This window comes from Scardinius erythrophthalmus, assembly GCF_964197995.2.
Source record: "Scardinius erythrophthalmus genome assembly, chromosome: 18".
Taxonomy (NCBI): Eukaryota; Metazoa; Chordata; class Actinopteri; order Cypriniformes; family Leuciscidae; genus Scardinius; species Scardinius erythrophthalmus.
In genome coordinates this window covers 9,273,502-9,285,588 of record NC_138238.1, presented here as the reverse complement: position 1 = coordinate 9,285,588, position 12,087 = coordinate 9,273,502, and the positions used below count along the sequence as shown (strand labels likewise).

General features: G+C 39.7%; 1 protein-coding gene across 6 annotated transcripts in view; it reads right to left on the bottom strand.

Annotated features, from left to right (window-relative positions):
* Positions 1–2,842: 2,842 nt before the first annotated feature.
* Positions 2,843–12,087, bottom strand: part of bahcc1b (BAH domain and coiled-coil containing 1b) — a 101,631-nt gene continuing 92,386 nt past the window's right edge. For 5 of the 6 annotated variants that reach the window (XM_081392888.1, XM_081392887.1, XM_081392890.1 and 2 more), the window contains 9 exons: positions 11,680–11,830; positions 11,469–11,586; positions 11,163–11,238; positions 8,693–8,801; positions 8,069–8,185; positions 7,792–7,941; positions 5,790–7,000; positions 5,459–5,695; positions 2,843–5,372 (listed from right to left, as the gene is read on the bottom strand). In XM_081392888.1, coding sequence (XP_081249014.1) covers positions 5,163–5,372; positions 5,459–5,695; positions 5,790–7,000; positions 7,792–7,941; positions 8,069–8,185; positions 8,693–8,801; positions 11,163–11,238; positions 11,469–11,586; positions 11,680–11,830 — 2,379 coding nt within the window. In that variant the 3' untranslated portion in view covers positions 2,843–5,162. The remainder of the gene's footprint in view (positions 5,373–5,458; positions 5,696–5,789; positions 7,001–7,791; positions 7,942–8,068; positions 8,186–8,692; positions 8,802–11,162; positions 11,239–11,468; positions 11,587–11,679; positions 11,831–12,087) is intronic. The other variant, XM_081392889.1, reaches the window with a different exon arrangement.

Below are 12,087 nucleotides of genomic sequence, written 5' to 3'. Positions count from 1 at the left end.
GGCAAACAGGGAAACCTTGACTGGGAAACCTAGACTGGGAAATAAAGGTTAAGAGATTCCAGACAGTAAAAAAAAATACCCCTACTGATTACACACAAAAAATAAATAAAAATACACTACCTGTCTAAAAAAAAAATTTTTTTTCAACACTGATATATTAGAATGATTTCTAAAGGATGTGACATTAAAGACTGCTGGAAATTCAGCTTTGCACATGAAAATATATATATACATTTTTAAATTGCAATAATATTTCACAATATACTGTAGTTAACTATTGTTTTGATCAAATAAAAGCAGCTTTGCTGAGAATGAAATGTCTTTTAACAACATTTGAAATCTTTATTATTGTATATATATATATATATATATATATATATATATATATATATATATATATATATATAAATAGGCATGTTTTTTTATTTTATTGCTGACTTTTTAACTCATAAGATAACACTTTGTGGAAATACAATTAGACATGAAACAAGAAGAAAAAAAGGAATTGTTACAGAAGAGTTTTGAATATTAATGTGCTTGAAAAGTTATTCAAAATAAGGAGTTATCATGAATGTAAATCACAAAGGATACAGAACAATCTTCTAATCCCATGTGTTACAGAAACCATATTCTTCCTGTAGTGTGAAGGTGTGCATAATACAATTACATTAGCCTACACAAACTGAAAACTTTTTAAGTGGTTCTTTTGAAAACCATCTATAGATGCTTCAAAGAATCCAGAAAGGCTTATTTTTTTCTAGAAATCGATATACTGATCTGAAGAACCCATAGCCTGATCATCAAGACCTTTTTAAATCTCCAGAATATCATATAGCCAACTCAAAAATGACATCAATAAGAAGAGAGTTATTTGCTCAGCCTAAGTTGCTACATAGAGCCTGTTTAGTGAGTGAATCAACAAAAATATGTCCAGATTTTCACCACAAAAGCAAAAGATAAAAATAAATTATATTTTGTATAAAGTAGGCCTACATTAAGCCTGTTGTAATCCACACTTCCACCAAGAAATACAATTATGTGTAAATAACGGGATTCATTTGTATTTGTCATGAAAATAATGCCACAATGTTAAACAGGATTCATTTTCTTTATGCAAAATATAATATTGTATTTCTATTAGGAGTGAGATATGACATATTCCTGATAATCACTCAAGTCTAATCTATTTAGAATTCAAGTTTTTTTTTATTGCCTGCAGAATATCCTGCCAAACTTGTAATGTACCATTGTTTGTAGACTTTATTTCTCCATGTCCTCTCTCTGCCCACCTCTCTTTATCTTTCCCTTCTCAAAGCGGTATTGGAGTGAAATGACCTGCATGTGTTCATGACCTTACGCTGCCTTAACGTGCCATCGGAAATTTCCTACTTCCCACTTCTGAAGTTGTCATGAAAGACACCAGGTTTATGCTTGGGAAAATCTTATTAAAGGAGAACTCCGGTCAATTTTAACATTGAGCACATTTTTTTGTACATTTGGAGTGCTGTCAGTACAGAGAACAACGACAAAAATTGGTGTTGCCTACACCGCGTTATCCTCTTTTTAAAATTTGCACCGTTGACTTCAATAGGGCAAGTTTTAAACCTGCTTTTAGCCTCTTAACATCCTTGATGTGTCATTACAAGTGCACAGCCATGTTAGATGATTCCTTCAGAGTGATCACGGGTGTATCTGACTGCAGTAGATGTGAAAGATATGAATAAAAATTATGTTTATTCAGCCAGCGCACATACCTGTATTTACATCCTGTTTTCGGTCGAAGTCCACAGTAATCGATTGTCGAGTTCACGTGCATAGGTTTAGTATGTACGATCATGTGCCCGAACTCGACAATCGATTACTGTGGACTTCGACCGAAAACAGGATGTAAATACAGGTATGTGCGCTGGCTGAAATAACATCATTTTTATTCATATCTTTCACATCTACTGCAGTCAGATTCACCCGTGATCACTCTGAAGGAATCACTCACATGACCTGTGCACTTGTAATGACACATCAAGGATGTTAAGAGGCTAAAAGCAGGTTTAAAACTTGCCCCATTGAAGTCAGAAGGGTGCAAATTTTAAAAAGAGGATAACATGGTGTAGGCAACACCGATTTTTGTCGTTGTTCTCTGTACTGACAGCACTCCAAATTTACAAAAAAATGAGCTCAATGTTAAAATTGACCGGAGTTCTCCTTTAAAGCCAAAATGATATTTAGCCTCCCATTCATTGACAACCAACATTCACCATAAAATGTAGCTAGTAATTCTGGAATTTCTGTAAAATAAAGGCTATTTTCGCAATGTATAAAACATATAATACGCTTTAAATGATTATTCATATATGTAAATATGCACTACTTTAATGACAAGACAAGGCGATGCAGCTGTTGTGGAAAAAATTAATAAAAAATACCAGTCACAGCAGCAATCGTAGACCGTTCGCCATGTTTAAAGTTTATGGCTCACCCAATTTGGAAATTATTATTATCCCTGAACTTCCCAGTGGTATACAACTTGTGAAGGCGTTCATGTAGTTACAATAATTCTGATGGCACATGAAGGCAACATAGTTAACCAGCTGAAACTGAACAACATTAGATTAGTCAATACTCTGGATGACTCAAAACTAAATTTTTAACATTATTTGTGGTATGCTACTTGGTATGCTACTTTGTATGCTACTGCGGTATGCTACTTGCGGTATGCTACTACGACAGTGTATCAAACTGGTGTAAATTTAGACCATTTAATATATGCGTATACATTCAGGTAAATCAATGTTTTCACAATATCAAACAACCTTGAATAAAACACACAGAGGCAAGGCCATTTAGATTTTTTTTAATTAAATGCAACACGAATGCAATAAAATTAAGATAAATAACGTTTTAACAGTGGAAATATCTTAGAGTTATATTCGCCACAAGGTCAAAAAGAACATCCACTGTAAAAATCAGTTCCAAGTGGGTCTCAGATTCAGGTTACACAATGATTCTATTTCCTTTGAGGCTTGGCCAACTTCCTGGCACGCTGCTGGTGCCAGTGCCATCATATCAAGCGTTGAATCCAGTGTTTGTTTACAAAAATATCATTTTCTTTTTTTTCTTCTAATTTTTTATAGACCCAGAAAGTGACATTACATTAATTTTCACATCAGATTTCTTAAAGCTTTAGCTTCTGCAGTGTAACAGCAACAATGTCATTAAAAAAGTAAGTCATCCTTTAGGATTGAAAGGCATATCTGTCACCTTTTTCACAATTCCAACACGGAACAATCTGTACAGGCTTGCATATTAAACAAATAAGAGTACAACATTGACAATGGAAAAAACAAACAGAACGATTTTTGGCAAAGCAGGAAGAAAAAAGTGACAAGAGGAAATATTTTAGATTAGATCTGTTTTAAACTGCCATCACTTACAGGTTATGATTGTCCTTCATGATCACGTGACATAGGACAGCAGGAGGCTTCAAGTGCTGGAAGCGTCTGTTCACGCTTTGTTTGCATGTCTATACCCATTCTTTAGAGACAAAAAAAAAAAAAATCCTTGGCCAACACTTTGCTACAACTTTGCTGAAACATTGTAAGAACATTTCAGCTGTTTTCAAACACAAACGCATTTGGAAAGCTATCTGCAAAATCAGTTGTCAGTCATCTAAAGTACATCAGGCAAAATCATTGCAAGTGCCCCTTGTTTATGATTCAGTCTACATATTTATTGCAGTTGGAAGTATAGTAGTTCCAAGGACATACTTTGGTTTGTCATTTTGGAGGCCAGATTCCTTCAGTCAGCATTTAAAATGAATTTCCGGACAGTAAAAAAAACCTCCAAATATGCTATATGGACCTGGCACTTTTGACTTTTTGCTTAAATTGTTACCAATTAGATCACACAAAGACAATGCAATGCAATAGAAACAAACAATTCTTTCAAAGCCAAAATCAAACTCCAAAAGAAAGATGAAAGATAGTAATGAAGTGTACACAGACAGCCTGTTTCCTCTGACTGGACTGCATCGTTTCGACTGTTTGCTCCATGAGCAGAAAGTCTCCCAACCCTCCGTTCCCTCCTATACAACAGTGAAGATATTATTCAGTAACTAAGGTCGCCTAAATCATGCCTGTCCCCAAAACAAACCTCCCAAACAAACTTATTTCATTTAAAAAAATAACACAATCAAGAGCAATAAAGAGGAATAGAGCTCTCTCTTCATTTATATTATATTTACATTTGTTGTTTTTAATATATATTTATATATTTATATATTTACACACATCAAATAAATCAATTGTACAACTATACACCTGAATGAGAAGATAAGCAAGAGGTACAGAAGTGTATGGCTTGACTGGAAAAATCATTCCTTTTGTTTTTGTCTGTGTTTTTTGTTTGCTCATAAACGGACTTCTTAATATATTGACATAATCATTAGCGCCAAAAAGAATGAGAAAAGAACAATAAAAAATCCCTGGTATTGTCAAAAGAGGTTATTAGACTGTACACATGTGAGAGCATCATTCAATTTAGAACACCAGTTAGGCCTCTAATCTCCAGGTCAACACCCATTCCTGTTTTTTTTTTTTTTTTTTGGCTGATCTCTACATACACACATGGCTGTTCACATATTTGCATGAAGCAAAAAATTACCCTCTCATTCACACCTCCTCTCACGCAAACACAAACAAACAGATCATACCACAACTCAAAGTAACAGTGTATTTGGTCCTGCTGGGATATTTAAAAGTCCTGGTGACATCAGTTTGACTTGATTAACCAGTGAAGAGCTTTCCAAAAGAACTTTCCGCAAATCCAAAATTTCAGTCAGTGTTTTTCACCTCCGATCCATGTCTGTCAGTCTAAATATCCTACTCTGAAAAAATCCAGTGTCTTTTTCATTAATTGATACAAAAATATTCCATGTCTGTGGAGCCTTCATAGAGTGATCACCACGATTTGTCCTCCCCACAATCCATTTGATAATATACTGTTACTCTAAGAGTGGAGATAAAAGTGGCTGCAGAAACCCATGGCTGTGGGTAAAACTCACTTTTCACATCATGCTAGTTTTGTATCTTGAATAAGACTGGCCTGATTGTCAGCCATTTCTTGTATCTCACGATTTCAGTAGTGCATTCAGCCATTTTCAAACGTTAGCAGATGATGGACTCTCCCTCTGCCGTCACCAGCTGGCCACTGGTGGGGTCGTAAGTTCCAGCCAGGTAGTATAGATCTTGACTGTTGCTGTTTGGTTTCCTGATATGACTCAGGCGCTCATATTCAGCTCTGCTTACCACCTGGCACTTATGGGAGATGGTTTGGACGTCATTTTCATCCTCATGGGAACTTTGGTAAAGGGCATGCTGTGAAGAGAGAGGAAAAGTTTTAGGTCTGCAAAGTCTACCTTAAGTCAATCAAAACCAAACAAGACTTCTGGTCACTACTGTACCTTTCCATCCCGGTGCCTTTTTCCAAGCTTGGTCTCCTCAGGGTGGTAGAACCACTTTACTTTGACTACCATGTTGCTGGACCAAGATTCCCATAGGCTTTCAATGCGACCAATGAAGGGGAGGTGGGGTCGACCAGCAGAGAGGAAAACCGCACAGTCTCCAACTCGGACGGTGTCTTTTCCCCGAACGATGGCCTTGTAGAAGAGCTTTCGGGCTTTTCCTTTCAAACCCCGTCTCTGATGACAAGAAAGTAAAGTTTAAGGGACATTTTCCCCAACTAAAACCATTTTGGACTGGGATTAAAACAGAAACATCAGAATGGGAAATTACCTGAGTTGGGTTCCCAGACCACCTCCACAGCTGCCGTCCTGGCATGAACGAGGATGAGTTTGGTGGACCCTCTGAAGATGGTAACTTCTGTTTTTTAGGGAAGTCTTTGGAAGATTTGGACTGTACTACAGAGGAAGAGTTGTTGGCAATATCCTTTCTCCTTGGAGGTTTTCCTGTACTACTATTGACTGCAGCCTTTGAATTAGGGATAGTTATAGTTTTGGCTCCGAAAGTATGTCGTGGTGGGGCGGTGGGAGGTTCAGGATGCTGCTGTTGTTGAAGCAATGTGTGATGAGAAGAAAGGCAACCCTGAAGCAGAAGCCGTGATGCCTCTTCTTCATCTGAACTGTAGGACGAGTCATTGTCAGATGAGCAGATGCTAGAGCTGGACAACGAGCCTGAACTAGATGCGCTGGAGGACCCTGAGGACGACGACGAAACAGAAAGACGAGACAGAAAGCGTCCAGTGGTGCGCATGTCTGCCCTTCTGACGTCTTCGTCCTCGTCTTCATCTTCATCCATATCTGAATAGGAGCTTAGGCAGTCGCTGTGGCAGTTTGGCCCATAATCTGCATATTCACTAAGCCCAAGACCCTGAGGGTGCTTACGCATGTCTGATGAACCTTTGAGAATATGGCAACTGTTCCTTTTGGCATCTTTGACTAGAACAACGGACTGGGAGTAGCCCATTGTTGAGGTCAGTTCTCCTATTCCTTTGGCTCCAAAGCCCTTTTCCAGTCGTCCACCTCTTTGTACCTCTGGGTTACCAAGAAGCAACAATGCTTTTCCATTCTTAGTCTTGGGGGACGTTACCCCTTCGTGGTCCAGTTTGACGAGAAATTCCTTCCTGTCTCCTATCTTTCTACCCCGTAAACCAGAGACGCCCTTGTGACTAAGAGGCAGACCTGTTGCCAACTGCTGATTTCCAAAGGAAGTGCAACCATTAGCAATGCTGCTGAAGGAGTCCACCTCAAAGGAAGTGCTGAAGATGCCTTTGGCTGGAGTGGTCATGGTGGAGCTAAGTAAGGGGAACATGTCTGACTCCTTTCCTCTCAGAGCTTTCTTCGTTAACCCGTTAAACTGGAACAAATCCATGGAGGGTTTCCTCCTGGACATGGTGGCAACTGGCCAGCCAAGAAGAGGGGAAGTGGTTCCAGTCACATTCACAGACACACAGCTCTTTGATGATGCATTGACAGATTTTGGCCTTCCTGTTGAGGAAGATAAACAAAGGTATTGCTATGGGGATATAGGAAAACAACCCTGCCATCAATGTTAACTTATTTGCATTTTCCAAGCTCCACTTGCTATGATACTACCTTCAGCCCATCAGAGAAAACAGATACAAACAAATATGCCTGACAGCGGAACATCTTATGACTCCATGTTGTTTGTTGTACTATTGATAACATCTGCTGAATTGGAGCTGTTGGACCGGTAGTTCAGGGCTTTAAGTCAGACTCTATAGTTAAGCAGAGTTCAACCTTGACGCCAGTTTCCCTCATCCATTTGTTCAGTTAAACACATTTCATTCCATTAGTCAACCGAACCCTGATTTCATCAGTGCTGGTGTGTTAATTGCACAGGGTCATTTAAAGTAATAAAGGTAAATGTTTTTTTCTTCCGTATTAATACAGATTATTCTACTTTTCATCTGATAATTCTTTTAAGGCTCTTGACAAACATTAAATAAACCATTTGGTAGGTGGGTCAGTTCCTGGAACAAGAACCAGGAAAGGTAGTGAAGCATGCCCTTAGGGACAAACAGATTGAGAAACATCTACCCTACTAAATCATGACAACCTGTAGTGGAATCTTGTTTGATAGACATTTCTCAATGTGTCTCTTTGAAACAACACGTTTTACCACTTTGTTGCAAGTTAAACGTAACACCGGGGGTGTCTTAGATGATGCAAAAAGCATTGATTTTAAAACATGTAATGTAACCCAAAATTATTTGGAAAGCCATGAGAATGTGGATGATGCAGCTGTCATCACGCACCTGGCTTGGCTTTAACAACATTCTTCCTGGGCTCTGTGTTAGCGGAATGCTCTGAGGACACATCAGCCTGCCGAGTTATCTTCTCTTGAGTGGAGGTCTTCCTCCTGCGGCACCTAGGTGAGACCAGGTGGGCTGGTGATGGCTCTGCACCTGCAGTACATCAACAATGCCACAGGCTTAATGACAAGCACGGAAACTTGGCACACTGTCTAACATTGTTAACATGAGACTCTTTGTTTGTATTGGAGATGAAATGTATTTATCAGCAGAAACTTACATTGGATTTGGTAGCCTGGCGGAAGCAGACGAATGCTTGAAAGAGATATCCATCCCCGGTCTCCATCGTCAAACTCTACCATGACACTACCCTCCTTCTGTTCCTCACCTGGACCTCCTGTGGAAGACACAAATGTACAGCTCTAAAGAGAATGCATATGATTGTATTTGTGTTTGAAAAATTGTTAAATTATTAACAATGCTAATGATAAAATGTTTTACATTTATTCTAACTTTGTGTGTGTGGTCCTGGTAAACCCTACATTATGGGGACAAAATGTCCCCACAAAGATGGCAATATCCAAAATCCTTGTCCTTTTTTGGTCTTCTTTCAGGAAATCAGCTTATAAATCATACTAAATTATGTTTTTTGAAAATGTAAAAATGCAGAAAGTTTTCTGTGATGGGTAGGTTTAGGGGTAGGGTTAGTGTAGGGAAATTAAATATACAGTTTGCATAGTATAAAATTGTGTGTGTGTGTGTGTGTGTGTGTGAGAGAGAGAGAGAGTGAGAAAGTGTGTGAGAGAGAGAGAGAGAGAGAGAGAGAGAGAGAGAGAGAGAGAGAGAGAGAGAGAGAGAGAGAGAGAGAGAGAGAGAGAGAGAGAGAGAGAGAGAATGATCTCACCTCTACGGACATATCCAGGATACAAACAGCGCGAGCGTTCACTCCAGTAGGCGCACACTCTTGTTCCAGCCGTCAGAGTTTCCACTGTCTCCGGCTGCACATCTAAAACCTGAAACACATGGATGACTTTCAAAATTAACCTACATATCTGGCAGACATGCAGCTTATCAAGCATAACAAGTTGATTTAGTTAAAAGACACACATGAAGAATACGAGACATCTACTTTGCAAAAAGCATGGATATCTTTGAGGCCTTCCCTTAAGGCAATTACAACCATGGGTATACCTTTCTCAAGAAACGCTGTTTGTTGATTTTGGTCTCTTTGGTCTCAACGAGAATAAAAAGCATTGCTGAATGGAGAGTCTGCTTTGAAATAATGGAATAAAAGAGCAGAGAGGTGAAAAAGGCCTAAATCGATGACTTTATAGTGAGGCTGCCAGCTCCCCTCCCACTACACAGAGCACATGCACTGAGGGCTCTTTTAGGACCAGTTCAAACGAGTCTGCTGTAGATACAGCCCTTTTGACAGACAGCACAAACGGGGAGCCGAGGAGTTTTTGGCCAGGATATGCACTATGCAGGCAATGGTGTTGGAAGCAAAACAACTGATAAGAAGTCTTAAAAGCAGCCCAGGGAAGACGAGGTATCACTGAAGCGGGGGCTAATGCTAGTGGCTAGCAGTGTCTCCATGAAATCTGACTTTTTAAAAAAGGCATTTGTAGGTTTATCCCCCCAAAGAGTATACAAGTATAAATAGTAGTTTCTATCAATATACTGCTATTTTCATTTATCTAGCCCAATATGGCAATGTTGTTTCAACCAATAGCATGCGTTTGGGGCATGACTATCTGTTTATCCAACCAATGACAGAGAGGTGAATGCGTAGGCAACCTGTTTGAATATAGTCATTATTTTTGCAATTCATTTGGTGTAGAAATTACCCACTCCATCTGAGAAAATGGTGCAGGAAACATGGGTGCAATCTGATGAGAGAAATTACACTTGAAATATAAATATAAATATATTTCTTATATTCAGCTTTTTCATTGTAACTAAGTCTCAGCTTGATTTTAGCCATTTTAAAATTGATTGGATTGTGAAGAGTGGGATTTATACACCAAAATGGAGCCAGAAAAGTTTTTTGAGTTTGCATTAAGGATCGCATTCTTTCGTGTTGACTTATGTTTATGTAAACCTGAGCTGTGTTCGCTTTTTAATTCCATGCTAGTTCCAGTGAAGCTGATACACAAATATACACACAGGAACAATGCTGCAGGCTTATGGGTGAGTCCAATTTGTAGGAGTAGAGTGTAGCGTTCAATGTCAAAGCCTTTACTGTGCTAGCCCTCAGTGAGAATATAGCGCTCGCTCTCTCTGTCTTTCTATTCTCCCAGCTTTATCTCTCCCACAACTATGCACAATCACATCCAACACTGACACAAATGACAACCTCCTCTCTTTGTTTAGCATTTTGTGAACAATCAAGAGCTTTTTTGTGTTGCAGCTTGTGGATTGTATCAAGAAGAGATATCGTCAGATGTTTTGTGTACTGTACAGAATTTGAGAGTTGCATAGAGCATGCTCATTAATATGTCTTTGAGGGAGACTGGGGACGGGTGGGTAGAGTTTGCGATAGGCGGTCCCTAGGCAGCGAGACACTTTTTTCCAGCCCATGATACTGAGAGAGATGAATGAGAGAAGTAACGCATATAATGTATTCAAATGAATGCATGCTGACAAAGAGCTGTTGGTTTACAGTGTGTAATCAGCTCCCTTTTTCCCCGTCGGCTTAGATAAACTATGCGTGTAAGTGCAACCCGCAGTTCAGCCCCAAAGATGTTCCTAAATAAGATAAATAAATAAAAAAAGGGATAAAACATGCTATTCTGTACGTCCTCCTGAGGGGCCACGCAGAACTAACAAGGAACAGCTATATACAGTCACAATGTGAAACTGTATATGCAGGAATGTAGTGGACTGCTGGACCGCATTAAGAGCAGCTAAGCTAAGAGTACTGCTTAAAAAAACAACAACCAGGCTATATTAGCGATATAAGAGTTCCTAGGGTTGTCTACCTTGCTCTATCACAACCAGATGCTGAAATGTTCCTTTACTGATGAATTTGTGCTCAATGAGATAAGAAATGAGCAATAAAAGACGCAAATGCAAAAGAATGCCTAAAGTTGGTTTGGAGTCCTTCACACACAGATCATAGCAGTTTACACGCTTCATGGCTAAGTAACTGCTTATCGGAACACACAACCCCAGATGCTATGTTCCTAACTGCTTTAGCAGAGAAAGTCAGAGCTGGGATGGATCCAGCCTTGAGCTGATGGGGCTCTGGGGGAGAACAAGGGGTCTGTGAGAGCCTGTGAGGGTGGCCTGAAGGGCTGGTTCAGTCCGAGGCCTGTATGGAGAGAGTCTTTGGGGGAATGAGTCCCCTGAAGAAGCTTTTTAAAGGGTCTCACCGCTTCCTGAAGCAGCTGCTCCAGAGAGTATATCCTCGGCCTGTTTCCACGCTCTCCCTCAACGACAACACTATAGCTGAAGAGACAAAAATTCGAAACTGTAATTATCCATCTACCCATTCATCTATTCATCTATCTATACATCTATCATTCAATCCATCTATCTATATATATATCATTCAATGCATCTATCTATACATTTATCGTTCATTCGTTCCAATCATCCTTCCATCCATCCCTAACTATCCATCCATCCATCCATCCATCCGTGTTTTTTATGTGGAAAGCACGGGGTTGTTGTCTTACATATCAGGCAGGTCCAGTGTATGTACATAGGCAGCGTACAGTAACTCGTCCTCTTTTGAGATTAACACTTTCAGTCCATCCTTCAGGATTTCTTTGGTGAGAATGCAGTTGGGCAGGGCTGGTTGTGACAAAGACAGATTAAAGTGAGAGGTCATTCTCCTTTTACCACATGCAGGAGTTTAACAGCATTATCTCCTTGTATATTTCTTACCCTGTAATGCACTGCCCATCGGCTCTGGTTCCTCCTCCTCTTCCACATCATCTTCCTCTCCCTCTGAGAAGCTGCTGTCGTCATCCATCCGGAATCCCTCATCGGCAGCAAAGCTCTCCAGCAAACGACTGACTGCTCGCCCCTTAGCCTGCTAACAGTCACGGAACGGCATGTAAGTCTCACACACATACTCACACGCCCCTAATGGCCCCGGGGAGAGTGATTCAGGGCTCCAACATTCATTCAAACTCCCATACAAATATATCATAACCTCTCGAACTTTAACAGGTCCAATCTTGTGCACAGCCCTTGGTACTTAACATTGCTCAAAAAAGCTGTCATATATTAATGTGATGGAGGTTTCGTCACTTGGGGTGATGCTGTTCGGTTTTCATTTTACAAGTGTGT